General features: G+C 32.6%; 2 protein-coding genes across 2 annotated transcripts; one reads left to right on the top strand and one right to left on the bottom strand.

Moving 5' to 3' along the window:
* The first annotated feature begins 3,272 nt into the window (after positions 1-3,272).
* Positions 3,273-8,360, top strand: LOC123661587 (UDP-glucose 4-epimerase-like). The gene is made up of 7 exons (XM_045596538.1): positions 3,273-3,550; positions 3,961-4,074; positions 4,936-5,112; positions 5,717-5,897; positions 5,979-6,067; positions 6,150-6,342; positions 8,196-8,360. The coding sequence occupies exons 1-7, from the start codon at positions 3,311-3,313 to the stop codon at positions 8,285-8,287; spliced, it is 1,086 nt and encodes a 361-aa protein (XP_045452494.1). The 5' UTR covers positions 3,273-3,310; the 3' UTR covers positions 8,288-8,360.
* A 953-nt stretch (positions 8,361-9,313) lies between these two features.
* LOC123661395 (N(6)-adenine-specific methyltransferase METTL4) lies at positions 9,314-13,397 on the bottom strand. Its single transcript, XM_045596358.1, has 5 exons — positions 13,177-13,397; positions 12,747-12,940; positions 12,082-12,210; positions 11,368-11,708; positions 9,314-9,472 (listed from the first exon to the last, which is right to left on the bottom strand). Exons 1-5 carry the CDS (start codon positions 13,375-13,377, stop codon positions 9,336-9,338), a joined length of 1,002 nt encoding a protein of 333 aa, XP_045452314.1. The 5' UTR covers positions 13,378-13,397; the 3' UTR covers positions 9,314-9,335.
* Between the last annotated feature and the right edge of the window lie 3,387 nt (positions 13,398-16,784).

The following is a 16,784-nucleotide window of genomic DNA, read 5'->3' as shown; positions in this document are numbered from 1 at the left end:
ATTTTATTTTGACATCTCGAGAACACTCTCAACGACGGCGGTGTCTCTATTATGAATCGTCATCTTGAGACTATGCTCGAGAATGTCTTTTTCTGTAGCCTCCGCCGCCCTCCTGACGAAACGACAAATCGCGTCATCCCTGTCGTCGGTGTAGTAGACACAGGCCTTGGTGTGTCTAGTTACCGCGACTATCGCGTGCGAAACGCTGTCATGTATTCGCAGCCTCCCATTCCTCGTCTGGATGACGATGACACTCTTACTCGTCTGGCCCTGCGCCTCGTGGATAGTCAAGACACTCGAAGAAACTTTAATACTTTGCCTTAAAGCGTCTTACAAAAAATATTGTTACTGTTTCTTGTAATAATGTATAGGTAAACGAATTTTAGACATTTATTTGCGTTTAATAAATGTGAATCGAAAACTTTTTTTTTTAATATTCATCCACAAACCTTTAAAAATCAATCTGATATCATGATTTCATTTTGTTGTGCATCACACTTACTCCAGTCTGATTTAGTATAGTAACGAAACTTCCATTGACAATGACCATCGCCGATTCGATTTCCGGTTCTATCGTGTGGGTGTTTGTCAAGAAGCTTATACAAAACACTGTATAAGCTTCTTGGTGTTTGTGCTAGTGGCGTAGCGGGGGGGTGGCAAGGAGGGTTTTTCATGTCCCGGGGGCTACTCACAGGAGGCGCCAAATGGTCCGTAAAACAAAACATTGCTGGACATAATATATGGTATGGTATATAAGTTTCTTCAATGTGTCTAAAAAAGTATCCCGTATCATAAAATCATAAAAACCTACAATTGGAACACCATCAACCCGAATTAAGTTACATCCCTTCCCTGTATAGGATAAGAAACCTTTGTCAGGTTACAAACTGCTTTAACTCAATTCAGATTTCAGAATATGTATTTAGATTTTACAGTAGCTTTTAAAAAAACATTTCTGGCTATCTATTAATCATTTTATTAACCCATTGCTGTTATTTATCTAAATTTAAAATGGCAAATAATAAAATTTAAATGATAAAAAGCGATTGTAGTGGAAGAAACGTGACTTCAACTTCCTGACATCTCAATTAGTTTGGTTATATACACGACTACAAATTTTCACGTTTTTTAATATTAATGCAAACGAACCCAAGGATGCGTACCAACAAAAAGTTTTTTTCTGTTAATCAAATACGTTTGTTATTTCATAATTTTAATTAATTTAGATTGTGTTGTACTTAGGATTTAAAATGACTAAGAATGAGGATAATTTTCTTGCAATATTTTTACCTTAGGTAGGTATATTTAATTTATTAAAAAGTTAAATACCAATTCTGTCTTATTTTAAGTGAATAAATGAATAATATCTAAGACATAAATGTTCATCATAGATGTTTAAATAAAAGGTCATGTCTAAAATGTGTTTTGATAATAGCAAATAAGTATAATCTATAAAATAGCACAATAACTTATTTTATGTTAAATAAATTAGTAAGTTAATTTTTATAAATACTACAAAGCTATTGACACATTAAATCTTATATTAGGTTATACGCTTACATTTTCCTTAACTCTTTTTACTTACCATTAAAATAAACAGAAGGAAGCGTTTCCTTGTACCTATTCTCGTAATTTCCTATTCATTACATCCATATCTCGATCCTTAAGAACGTGACTTCCAAGACGTAGTCAGGGTCAAACCAAGGCGAATTTAATGGCACATTGTTTCAAACCGCAAATCATGGACGTACTCGGAATTTTGTAAAGGTGGGGAAAAACAAATGAAAAAAAACTTGAGAAGCAGTAGAAAATAAAACTGCAACTTTTCATTTACCTTTACTTTCTACTACTTCAATAATAGCTTTCGGAGGTTTTAGCGAAGTATATTTGCAATTTTATCTATTAAAATCAAGAGATGATCAACGCCCAGCCCATGTATGATCAACTCTTTGGTGAAATATGGCTAGAAAATTAAGTGAAGTCATAGGTAATATTATTACACTTTTAATAATAAATGATGGGATTTCGAGCAAAACTTCGAACACAAGACGATTTCTAAAAAATTGTTAGATAAAAAGTAATTTAAATAATTTTGTTTGCATGCAAACGAAAATAAACCGACTTCAATTATATCGACAAGTAATACAACGTAGTTAGACAAAAAATTAATCAAGTAACTAACTGAGGTAGGGCACAGCAGGAATTTCCTGCTCAAAATATGGAGCAGCCCGACTGGGGTAGTACCTCGACCTTACAGAAGATCACAGCAAAATAATACTGTTTTCAAGCAGTATTGTGTTCCTGTTGGTGAGTAAGGTCAAGAGCTCCTGTGGGGATTGGGGATTGGGCCGGCAACGCGCTTGCGATGCTTCTGGTGTTGCAGGTGTCTATAAGCTACGGTAATCGCTTACCATCAGGTGAGCCGTACGCTTGTTTGCCTAATTAGTGACATAAAAAAAAAGTAAATACGCATTATTACTCCAAAAGTTGTTATCAGATCTCGATGAAATTTAAATGTGACCACATGATAAACATCGGCTATCGACTAAATTAAAAATTATCAAAATCGGTACACCCAGTAAAAACTTATGCAGATTTTCGAGTTTCCCTCGATTTTATCATCAGATCCTGGTTTCCTTATTATGGTACCACACCAGGGATATCTCCTTTCCAACAAAAAAAGAATTATCCAAATCGGTTCATAAACTACGAAGTTATCCCCGAACATACATTAAAAAAAAACATACAAATAAATAGAATTGGAGTGTCTGTTTTTAATATTAAAATAACCGATTTTAACTAAATTCATATGGATGTATACAAGGTACATATAGGTACCAAAATAACATTTTTTATAAATTTTGTCTGTCTATTTGTTCCGGTTAATCTCTGAAAAGGGTGGACCGATTTTGACGGAACTTTCACTGGCAGATAGCTTATATAGTAAGGAGTAACTTAGGCTACTTTTATTTTAGTTTTTTTTTTAACTCTGTGAAGTGAACAATAATTATTTTGTTAAATTCTACGCGGACGAAGTCGCAGGCACAGCTAGGATAAATATACCTATATATACGACCGAATTGAGTAACCTCCTCCTTTTTTTAAGTCGGTTAAAAATATACGTAGAAATCATGACATCAGCCATTTTAAGTTATTTATTTTTATTTGTTCATGAGGGATGCAAAAAATACAAATCAGGCTAAAAATTTATTTTCTCATTTTGTCACGTTACAAATCTACGCATGTAATTATTTACTCAATATTTATTTTATATAATTTTCAGACGTTATAATAGAAAATACAGATCAAAATGCCGAGGTTCAAGACTATATTGGTTACGGGTGGAGCCGGCTACATCGGTAGCCACTGCGTGGTAGATCTCCTGGAGGCGGGATACGAGGTTGTGGCTATAGATAATTTTGCAAACGCTGTGGGAGACGAAGAAGGATCACCAGCTCTGCAACGAGCTGAACAGATAACGGGAAAGAAAGTTACGTTTTATGAGGCCGATTTATTGAATAAACCTCAAATCAATGATATATTTGACAAGGTAAGTATATAAAAGTTTTTAAAATATTTATTTTAACATAGCCCATGTGGACAACAAAATAATTTTCGTCATATAAGCCAACAAATTAAATAAACGAGGACTATTTTTTGATTTCTGTGTGTGTAAATAGTTAATAGGTCTAACTTAAAAGGTAGATACAGCAAAAAATATACGACTGCGTTATGTACAAAATAAATAATATGATGCAGTAAAGCGAAATGTACCTATAGCTGTTAGGTACCTATATTTAGCAGATTCTAAAATCTTATTTTATTTACTACACACTATCTTTACCCAAAGTCTAGTCTCTAACTCGTTTAGTCCTCTTGTTTGGAGCATTATGTATGGTTTCTTTTTTTTTATGCGCATGGGTTTAACAATCTGAATTTTTTTATTTTCTATTGTTTTAGCACGAAGTAGACTGTGTCATTCACTTCGCAGCTTTAAAAGCAGTGGGCGAGTCTATGCAACAGCCTCTATTATATTACCAAAACAATTTACTTGGAATGCTCAATTTATTGGAGGTAAAATTAACAAGAAATGGTTTATATTTTTAAATGACACGCGTTAGAGCAGCGGTCACAGGCCACAGCACTGATTTGTGACTATTGCACTGGCGGTTGCGAATTCGATCCCCGCACATGACAAACATTTTTATTGGCCATACATATGTTTGTCGTGGTCTGGGTGTTTGTGCAGTCTTTGTGGGTCTCGGAGAGCTCGTTAAGCCGTCGGTCCCGGTTATTATCATTTATTATATACACCGATAGCGATCGTTACTCATAGTAGGGAATATATCCGCCAACCCGCACTAGAAAGAGGCCTATGCCCAGCAGTGGGACATTACAGGCTGAAACGTGATTATTTTTTACATAATTATAAAACTAATAAGACTTTATCAAAAATGTAGATGAAATTAGTACATTGCGTTATGAAATAAATATTGGGTTTTTGGAACGCACAAGCCCCGACAAATTTTTTAAAGTTTGATTTAAAATATTTGTTTGACCGTTTTATTTATTACCAAAGCTATTATGTGCTATGTTATTACATTTATAACATTATTCGTACGATTTCTTACGAATAATTTATTATAATTTGTCTCTATTAGAGCACCTTAAATCTTAATATTTTTTTTAAAATAAAATTAAGTTTTAACGAAACGAGAAGTAATGTTCATTTTTAACCGACTTAAAAAAAGGAGGAGGTTCTCAATTTTACTGTTTTTTTATCTTACCTCGGAACTTTTTACCGGGTAGACCGATTTCGATAACCATTTTTTATTCGAAAGCTGATGTTTATCATCTTCACTTTTTCTTGTACCCAAAATAATATCTAATTAAACGAATTACCTAATGATAAGTTACCTATTTTTATATCTGTAGGTTATGCGGTCACATAACTGCTATCAAATGGTATTTTCGTCATCGTGCACGGTTTATGGAGAGCCAGAACATCTTCCTATCACTGAAACGCATCCCACTGGCAGCATTACCAACGTATACGGAAGAACTAAGTACTTTATCGAGGAAATGCTTAAGGATTTAAGTGCTGCGGATGAGGTTAGTAACATAGTCTGTTAATAAATACTAGCTAAAACCAAGATACCTATCAGTCCAAGTTTTACAAAATGTAGTATATTTTAAAGCACAGTTGAAAAGCGGTATCAAATTAAGCATAATTTTTTTTCCAACCAAATTCACACGTCAGCAACTTAGTATACTTATAGGTCACTATCACGCCACGTGCGTTAATCGTTCTACAGCCGCAAAGAATATTTTCTCATAACCGGATCTGTTAACCTAATTATGTGCCTGATATTCTTATATTATTTTATTTTTTTTGAAGTTCAAGGTTCTTCAATGTTCCGTCATTAAAACTAAATATATCAATATCGAGGTCAAGAAAATGTTTAACATTTTAAGCTTGATTAAACTTTTAGGATAATTTAAGCCGCGTAACTTCAATTTATTTTAATGATCTGAAATGAAAACTCTCGCACGACCGATGTCTGATACATAGATACTATACTATCCTTGGGTACCTTTAAAGGAACATTATGATGGCAATTTTCTAAGCAAATGTACTCCAATTTTGGCCTCATTGTTTTTCTTTTATTGGGGTATAAACCATTACAAAATATCAACAAAACGTCGTATTTTGCAGAAGTGGAATATAATATCTCTCCGGTACTTCAACCCAGTCGGCGCGCATCCCTCTGGCCTCATCGGAGAAGATCCTACCAAAGAGTTCACTAACCTCATGCCCTTTATGGCACAAGTGGCGCTCGGCAGGAAACCTGTGCTCACGATATTTGGAAACGACTACAACACACCAGATGGGACCGGTACGGTCAACTAACCTAACAAAAGTTTTTCATGTTGTTTAATGTTGTACATTATTTTACCTATTATTAAATTATCATCAGGTATTCGTGACTACATCCACGTCATGGATCTTGCAAACGGTCATGTAGCCGCACTGAAATTGCTTAGTGAGAATCACGTAAAGCTAAAGGTTTGTCTAACTCTAAAAAAATCAATGGACTGTTGATATAAATATTAAATATCCATATAAAATTAACTAAAATCTCTTCTAGGTGTACAATCTAGGTACTGGCAAAGGTGTATCGGTAAAGGAGTTAGTTGAAGTATTTGAACGTGTCACAAGCACCAAGATACCGATCAAGTACGTGGCGAGGAGATTAGGCGATATTACTGCTATGTGGGCGGATGCCACGCTTGCCAAAGAACAACTGGGCTGGTCCACGAAACGCTCAGTCGAGGAGATGTGTAAGTGTCTATCACAAAAAATCGAGTACGACTTTACAGATATCAGAAAAATAATATTTTATTTGATAGTAGTAGGTTACGTGATAAATGTGTATGAGAATTTAAATGGATGAAATTCCAAAGAAAAACTAGCTTTTTTTACATGAGTTAGCTACCGATATGGTTTCGAAGATGTAAATTATTCATTAATTTTTCGTCCCGTACAATTTTCAGTGCTTTTTAACCGACTTCCAAAAAAGGAGGAGGTTCTCAATTCGACTGTATTTTTTTTTTTATGTATGTATGTTACATCAGAACTTTTGACTGGGTGGAGCGATTTCGACAAATTTTCTTTTAATCGAAAGGTGGTGTGTGCCAATTGGTCCCATTTAAATTTATTTGAGATCTAACAACTACTTTTCGAGTTATATCTAATAATGCGTTTTTACTTGACGCTTTTTTCGTCGACCTACGTTGTATTATACCGCGTAACTTTCTACTGGATGTACCGATTTTGATAATTCTTTTTTTGTTGGAAAGGGGATATCCCTAGTTTGGTACCGTGATAAGAAAACCAGGATCTGATGATGGGATCCTAGAGAAATCGAGGGAAACTCTCGAAAATCCGTAATAACTTTTTACTGGGTGTACCGATTTTGATAATTATTAATTTAATCGAAAGCTGATGTTTATCATGTGGTCACATATAAATTTTATCAAGATCTGATAACTACTTTTTGAGTTATCTTTGATAACGCGTAGTTACTTGACTATTTTTTCGTCGATCTACGTTGTATAACTCGTCGATGAAATTGAAGTCGGTTTTTTTTTTCGTTTGCGAGCAAACACAATTATGTAATCATCAATATGTGAAAACTATTTTGTTCTTTCTACCTTTAGCTTACGATCACCGTATAAGGAAAGCTAATATAATTATAATATTTTTTAATCAGTCAACTTATCAATTTTAATTTTTAAGAGCATTTCATATTGAAACAAAGTCTAAGGATTAATGTGATGACGGTTATGAAATTAATTATAATAGATTTAAATAGTCATATAAATAAAGAAACGATTTATATATTTTTAATGAAATGGAATTATTTTATTTTAAATGAATGTTAAGAACGTAGTTATATAACTATTACTAGCGACCCGCTCCGGCTTCGCACGGGTATAAAATATAATTATAGCCTATGTCATTCACTGAAAAAATGATTAAAATCGATCCAGTAGTTTTGATTTATTAATTACTGCCCGTGGCCCGCACGCGTTAACTTTAGAGTAAAAGCCGGCCGGAGCCGCCACAAACGCTACGTACCGCAATTTTTAAATCTGTAATATCTTCGAAAATATTCATTTAAATCGTATGCTGTAAAAGGCCATATAGATCTACATTAAATCAACAATGTATTTAAGGTATTTAATTAGATAAGGATTAATGCTGTATTGGTTAAAATCGCTTTGAAAATTAGCCATTATTTGTCGTAAAAAGTAAATGACAAAAAAATGTTATTATTATCCATAAGAGATAGAACCATAGCGGAGTTTTCTGTAGACCTTTTCAATGTGTACAATACTTAGTACATTATTTTGATAAATCTCGTAGGGTTCAGGCTGCGTTTGCAATGTAAGCGGAAAAAATGTAATTATTTACGACATCACATTAGAAACCTCAAAAATAACAGTATTTCTCCACTATTTAATGGATGTTATTATACATATAAACCTTCATCTTCAATCACTCTATGTATTGAAAAAAACCGCATCAAAATCCGTTGCGTAATTTTAAAGATTTAAGCATACATAGGGACATAGGGACAGAGAAAGCGACTTTGTTTTATACTATGTAGTAATACAACTTTTCTTTTTAGGTACCGATTTTTGGAGATGGCAAACCATGAACCCCGACGGATATCCCAAGAAAAATAAAACTACCGTCATTGTTATCAACGGAAAGAGTTAACATGGCCAATAGCGAAACATATCCTATTTCTTACATATAGCTATGTATTAATAAATAAGTATTTTATTTAAAATGTTTTTTTTTTGTCGTAATTCAACATAATATTTTTATGTTAAAATTACAAAATATTATGTTCATAGATTCAAGTAATTATATATGTATTCACACACACACACATATATATATATATATATATATATATATATATATATATATATATATATATATATATATATATATATATATATATATATACCTAAATTGTAAAAAAGTAAAGTAGCGTGTGACACTGGTCCCATACGAGCATGCCAAAAACAATTCCAACCTACCCACTGATGTCTGATTGCAGTGTAATAGGAGATTAAAACAAAACTAATATATTCATTCTATACCTACAGATTATTATATAAGATTTTAAGCTTTCATGGTAAATATGAACACTTTGGAGTCTACGGGACTTACCGCGACTAATATTTCGAAACTCCCAACAACTCGGCGTTGTTGTAGGTGCCATGGTCACGGACGTGACTCCTCTCCCTCATGGTCTGAAATATTGGAAATCTGGAAATACCAATCACGGCAAGTATCTTTGAATCCAAAGTGATATTTTTGAACCGAGAACTGGCCTTGTAGGTGGGGATGATGGTTTAACTTCCACTTTTAGAAACCTTGGGTCTTTTCCCCTGTTTTCATATATTGACCTCATACCTTTTACTCGGGCCATTAAGCATCCATAGTAATTAGTACTATTGCCTTTAAAAAAACCGATTCTCAAGGCATCCTCGATAATCTTTCGCAAGTCACCAACCATCTCTGCCTTTCCCGCTGAGTTCTGAGAGCATCGAACATTCCCGCCCCATTCGTAAAGTGCAATCACTTTTCCTTACAACTGCACGCATCGACATGTTGAACTGCTCACCGCCCGCAATGGATCGGCATCGGATCTATTATTTGTAGGCTTTGCTCGCGGTTCATTGTGTTAACGTTGAATATAGACATCTGTATGGACAATTGAAAGACTGTACGTACTTATTTTTAAACATATTTATTAAATTTCTTCATACAATGATATATGCTGCCACTTCAAAGGCTCATAACCAATACTTGTGGTGTTTGGAAGTAAATATCGCGCAAATAACTCTATTATCTTAACTTCTTTAACATTCAGGTAAGGTTTTAGTAAATCTGAAAATTGAATTGAAACTGGTTAAAAATTATAATTTATGCTAAAATCATTTATTTTCCCTTATTTTACTGATATTAAAAAATCTGAATTTAGGCATCCACTTTTTATTCCATGACTATAATCCTTATTTAATAAAAAAAAAATAACACAAATTGGTTACCAATTGGTACAAAAACAACATTTAAGTGTAATAGTTTACATACAAAATATCTTTATGAAAATAAACAGACATTAACCCTTTAACCGCCATGTCATAATTCGCGTGAAGTGCCTGTAGCGCCAGCAACCTTTAGGTACAATTTTGCGTAGTGTTGTAAAGTATAGTTATCGATAAACAAAGTAATGAAATAAATAAAAATTACAAAATTTTAATCAAAGGTTTAATTTCTTTATGAAGTATAGTACCGCACATAAAATCTTCAAACATACGTTAATCAGTCTAACCCTTTCCCAGCCAGATTTTGTTACAGTAATCGTGCCCCCGAGCCAGACAACTTTGGATATAATTTCAAACAGTGATGGGACATCTGAATAATTTTTATCGATATTATACATATTGTTAACTTTTGTCTGCGACATCGTACGAATTTGTTTTAAACCTATAAAGGAGATCGTGCCAATGAGCAAGTAGTTACATATATGTATATTGACAGTACCATCAGTGGTACAATCTACCTGTGCCACGGTGAACGGAACGGAGGATATATAGATTAATGTAAAATAAAACACTCATAAATAAATTATATACTTGTGTTTGCAGGCAAACAAATCTCGATGAAATTTAAATGTGACCCCGAACATACATAAAAAAAATATAGATAGACGAATTGAGTAACCTCCTCCTTTTTTGAAGTCGGTTATAAAAATAAAAGCTTTTTAATAATAAGTATATAATATCTCCTTGTAATATATTCAATAATTCATCGTCATCCAACATAATGTTGTACAGCACTAGGCACATGAAGTTAACGTGTTATGACGTGGACGGCGCTGCAGGTATGACTGACTGTCTGTGACTGATGTTTACAAACAAATATGCCAGCCGTGTCGCTTGCGCCGCACGGAAAATAACGATGATGGCGGTCAGTGATCGTCGGGCAGTAACTGTATTAGTGACGTCCCAAAATAATTCGAGATCAAGAATATATATTTTTTGGTTTCGTAGTTTTACACATTAAATAATTAATTTATAGTCTAGACACGTATTAACAAGATAATTAATAATTCAAAATAATTCCTTCTCTATTATTTAGTTTTTATTAGCGCATCACTAGCCTACGTAAAATTACGGGTTCAGCGCTGTGTGTTAGTGACTATTACATTTAGATTGCATTTTTATGTATCAGAATGTTAAGCCTATTGTTTTAAAGTTGGATTATTGTAAAGTACACATTCTGAAGTATTGTAAATAATATTCTTCATATTTTTTATATCTAGTCAAGAAATAGATATGAAAAAAAATAAAACGTAATATTACGGGCTAAGCGCCACAGGCATTAACATTAAAACACGGACGGGTGACGGTTGGTAAAGGGTTAAATAATAACCTCTATAGTTTTTTACCTTAATAATCATATATATTAATACGCTAAGGTTAAGATGTTTGCCTCCCTTTTTAGAAAAAACCACATAAATTATATATCATTTTATAGATAATTAATTGCTTGCTCTACCACTAATTAAATAGTTCAGTTCAGTTCTTTGCTTAATGGCTTATGACGTTTTTAATTTTGAAACAATGTCAAAATGAATAACAGTTGGAAATTTTTTTATTGAATTTCAAATCAACTCATGTATAAATACTTTTTTGTTATTTTATAAGTGATAATTTTTATACTTATTTAGTGCGAAGTATTCACACGGGTATATAGCTAGTATTTTATAATTCACTTACCCACTAAGGGTGGTTTATGCGAATGCAATGCACTAGGGACACTCATTAACAACAAATCACTTGGTATATCCTCAACTTCCCCGACTTTTCCTATAATAACTCTTTCATAGGGTTGTTTCTCATACCCTGCTCCAAATTTACAAAGAGGCTCAAAGTCTATATTAACTTTCAACCAAAACCAAGTGGTCACATACTCAATACCCCACTCTGGAAAGATAATATCTTTGACGGCATTTATATTGCTTGGTGCATTTGTACACCAGACTACTACCAAGGAATTATTAGAAAGGAGTTCCTTTACAGGTATGGATGCAATATCTTCATTGTACATCATGGAATAACTGAAAGAGAATAAACACAAATATAAAAACAAAATACACAAAAATTTTAATTTAAAAAAAAATATCATTTTATTCCACGTTTTCTATTTAATCTATGAACAGACATAAACAAAAGCAATGTGTTACCATTTTATTTAAAAAAAATTACATTATTATATTGTTCATGAATATTTTAAATTATTACAATAAATATCATACAGACTATGTAAAGAATTAATAAATTAGTCATATTTATATATAAATATTAATAAAAAATATTTTTTGAGTAAGCAGAGCTGCAATCAAGAAAGGAGTGTCACAAGAAACACTAAATAGTCTAACATTAAATAAAAAAAAGGAAAGATAAAGTCTACTTTTTTTATACAATACAAACCTTAATTTATCATTAGCACCTTTCAACCGTCTAATGTATTTATTCCACCAAGGAGGATCAGCTATTACAATATCATACTTGTTACCGGCCAACTTCTGACATTGTTCTTTCACACAGCCACAGAAAAACCTGGAGAGTTTATAAACTTTGATCACTAATATTGTGATTATATGTAAAAAAGGATGATCATCATCATTATCATCATCAGCTCAGCCTATTACAGTTCACAGCTGGACATAGGCCTCCCCTAGGTCGCGCCAGACATCCAAGTTTTTCGCAATTTTCATCCAACCTACTTTGGCAATTTTCGGTAGATCGTTGGTCTAGTGGGTCGGAGAATATCCCACACTGAGTTTTCCAACAGGCGGTCTCCACTCTAGGACACGTCTGTTTCGATGGCCTTTGACACTATGACACAGGTAACCAGCCCACTGCCACTTTAATTTGCTAATCCTGTGGGCTATGTAAGTTACTTTCGTTCTCTCGTGGATAGTCTCATTTCTAATCCTTTCTCGAGATAGACCCTAAGCAGAGCCCATTCCATTGCACATTGAGCGACTTTAAGCTTGTGTTCAGTTCCTTTTTCAGTGTCCACATCTCGGCACCGTATGTTAACAAAGGCAGAACGCATTGCTAGAAAACTTTTAGTAAAGAAGATAACCTACCTTGAATTATTTGGGATGAGAAAATATTCACCCTTAACTTCACACTGCAGTGGTACATTGGAGTTATTACCCCCATTAATTCCTAGATGATTAAATATTGTTGACTCAAAATATGTCCTTGATAGATCCCTCACACTTGATGTATCTAGTAAATTGTATTGATTATTTATACTTTGCTTTACATCTGATGGAATCTTTGGGAGAAATTCACTATACATTTGTTTTACGGTGGAAGCCTAAAAAACTTTATTTTTTAATATATCTCCACAAACACTTCTATTTTATCTATTGGACCACCATCTTGACTTTTAAAATAATTTTATAAGACACTATCTAATTTATCGTATATTAGATACATTAAATTAGATTATTAGATACATTAAATAGATATGGTATATAAGAGATGATCTTAAACACAGTTGCTACTCACTTCTTTAATTACTTCATTAGATTTTCGTGGTCTTTTATTATTATATTTCTTACAGTTTTTAATTGAAAACATTTTACTTATGATTGTGTAATTTACATCTTTTAAACTGTCCTTTCTATCAGTAACACCTTTATAAATGTTGGATATAAACTCTCTATGGTCAATCAAAACGAAATTATTTTCGCGGTATAAAATACTCATAATAGAATGAATAAAACACGCTTCGCGTGTAAAATGTATTTAGTTCTGATGGATTCTTTATTTTTTGAATATTTTATAGGTATATGTTCGTTTGTTTCAGTTGTTGATAAATTTTAGTTCATTGTTATATAGTTCACTATTTACAAACAAAATATTTGAAAAAAAAGATTCAAAAACAAAACAACTTGACATAAGGATCATATGGATATGTTGTTGTTTTAAAATTTATCCCCAATAGGGAAAGGCAAAGGACTATAATCCATACAGCCTAATTTGAATTTGTAAGTTTCGTTCTGATATATCAAAAGGCCGGAGCTAAGTCTGAAGTAACTTTATTTTTCTTCTGATTCGATGACTGGTAAAGTAAGGCCGAAGCCAAGTCTGTAAATTCATATTTTCGTCTACTCTTCTTTGTCTATAAATGATAGGCGAGGTCGAAACCAAGTCTATAATAGTCAGGCCGAAGCCTGAAATATCAAAATAGAATTTCACATGCAAAGAATGAAGGTCCTGATCCTGTTTCAAATATCATTGATTGTATTGCAAATAAATTCAAATATAGTAGTATACTTATCCAGATTAGTCAATAAATCTTGTGTATTGCGCGGGACATTATTTGATCCAGAAGTTGATAACAAGTTGGCTATAAATAAAAGGCGTTCCAAATTAAAAGCGGAGCATTCAAAAAATATGTGATCTAAAGACTGTGTAGAGTTGTTGATGCAATGTGGGCAAGCCACATATTTTGACTAAGGTGTAGAGTTTGTGAAGTTAGGGCTTGTAGAGTTAGGGCGTGTAGAGTTAGAAGCTTGGCTCTACATGAGATCTGATAACTTTTTGACAGTGCGAGCCATATGATCTCGTCTTGGCAACATTTTACATGAAAATGTTTAAATAATATATCAATATTATCTTCAATATTATCTTTATCTATAACGTATAATAAACGTCAAAAGAATGTCGATGTCAAATGTCAAAGAATTATTCAAAGAATTATTTACATTTTTTGAAGATAAAGGAGAAGGACTAATTCAGAGGTTGATGATCGAGTTAAGTTTATAATAAACATCGTCAATTATCCGTAGTAGTTGATTCAGACCTACCGAAGGAACAAATACCGTCTCTTAAAATGAAGTTTTTCTACAACTTGCCCAGTTTTTAATGTATTTAGTGAATAGTTTAAATTTAAAATATAATGCCTTAACTCGTTGAGAATCTAGAATACAAGTTATTATGTCCGTTAAGATATGTAAGTAATACAATTAAATAATGCTTTGTTGCTTGCAAATAGTAGGAAGGTTGACTATCAAGATACCTTCACATAGAATAGATGAATAACTCTCATAATTCTCTTACCATAACTAAATATTAAGTTATGCTTTGTATATTACTAATAAGTTTTTTATTAATTTTTCCTTGATTTGAGAGATAAATAAATGATACTTTTACAACCTTGTATTGTTTTGGTTCAAAGGTTTTAAAGAAGCCAAGGTAACTTGCAATGTGAATTTGAATTTTTTATTAAACATTTAAGCCTTTGTTGCAAATAAAGAAGTATGTTTTCGATTTTTATAATGTAATGCGTTTTTTAACTCGAAAAAAGGAAATAATCTGCTTTAATAAAATATCTGTCGATAATAAAATATAATAAAATTTTGTGGTGCCAGTCACGCTAAATTACCGCTGTAGCCATGCTAGTGACTGAATAGCCTCATCGAAAATATTTACTGGTTTTTTTTTTAAATAACTACATTAAATATAAATGATGTTTTAGTGTAAAAAGAGCCTCACATTTTAAATTGTAATGATTCATTGAAAACTAGGTAGTTTTTAATAGTACATTTGAATTGAAATTGGAAATCAAATATTTTATAGAAATCTTATTAATAATAATACTTTAACAATTATAATGTAAAACTGCTTTGGTATGTTTTAAGTAATACATTTAAAATGTATTGGCAAATAATCTTTGTCAAGGTTTGAAATATCTGTGGCGTTATTATATTTTTCATTATTTTTCAAAAATATTTAATTAAGTAGACTGGCCAGTTGATACTTTTAAAATAGATTTTTCTTGAGAACTCTATGTAGTGGTTTAGTAGAAATTGGTAACAGTTTAAAATCCTCTTGTTAATTTAACTTATGATGTCAAACAAGCGTATAGCTCACCTGATGGTAAGCGTATACCGTAGCCTGTAGACGTCTGCAACACTACAAGCATCACAGACAAGTTGCTAACCCTACCCCCAGTCTCCCCAGGAGCTCTGGTCACCTTGCTCATCACAGGAAAACAAGACAGCTTAGAAGCAGTATTATTTAACTGTATCTGTCCCAGTCGGGCTGCAATTGCAAGTGAATTTTATAAATATTTTCTAGTTCTTGATTTTTTTTTTTAATTTTTTTGATTGGTTTTTTATAAAGTACATAAAAGTATTTTGAAAATTTAGTATTTTAGAAAATAACAAATACCGTAAAATAAAATAAATCAAACAAAATAATAATAATAATAATTCAAACTATTAGTGAAATAAAAAACATGTCTATTTATTTTTTTCGACAGTATAAAATTACATAAATAATTAAAAAAAGGTTTACTAGTAATATTTTAGTTTTACAAACGTCATATTATACAGTCCTGTGACTGATATTACGTCATTTCCGTTATATATTTTTCTTACGGTTTTAGTATCACATTTTTTTCAGTTAAGTCGCCCAGCCAAATATCAAGCCTGCCGTAAGGAACTTCGTTCAAATTATTTGTTTAAACTAGATGGATAATTTATTAGTACCTATTTAAAAAGCCGAAATTAAAATACTTAGAAAGATACTAAAATTTTAATATAAATAATTTCTTTTTCTGGTACCGTATTTGAATAATAATAAAAAAATGAAACAATTTCATCTTCATATGTAAACTATAATAACTTGAAACGGTTTCGTAACAAACTTCGGCACCAAAATTTATTCGATCAAAATTACGTGAAAACGGTATACATGCCGGGTAGCGATTTCATTGACGGGAACATGAAAGTTGTACGAAGTCGAGATCGGGGGCGAATATTGATCAAGGGTTGTATTGCGCGTGTGTGCGCACCCCTCACACCGATGGTGCGCGCGGTAATATGAGTGCGTATTGTGTCCATGTGCCAGCGAGCCGGGAAGCACCCGCACGACAGACACCATTGCAAACGCTAATGCTCTATTTACTGCTTTTACCCATCGTTATCTACTTAACGTCGAAATAAGTGTTACTCTCGCGAAACATAACTTAATTCGCTGCGACAGTATTCGCGAACCGGTCGCGAAGGCACTTTAAAAATCAATAAATCTCCCAGTGGATCTCGTCTATTGCACTCGAAACGGCGACTTTGCTGACAGTGTATTAAATGAATACATCGCGAGTGAAT

Source organism: Melitaea cinxia, chromosome 17 (genome assembly GCF_905220565.1).
Source record: "Melitaea cinxia chromosome 17, ilMelCinx1.1, whole genome shotgun sequence".
NCBI lineage: Eukaryota > Metazoa > Arthropoda > Insecta > Lepidoptera > Nymphalidae > Melitaea > Melitaea cinxia.
This window is presented reverse-complemented; position numbering and strand designations above follow the sequence as displayed.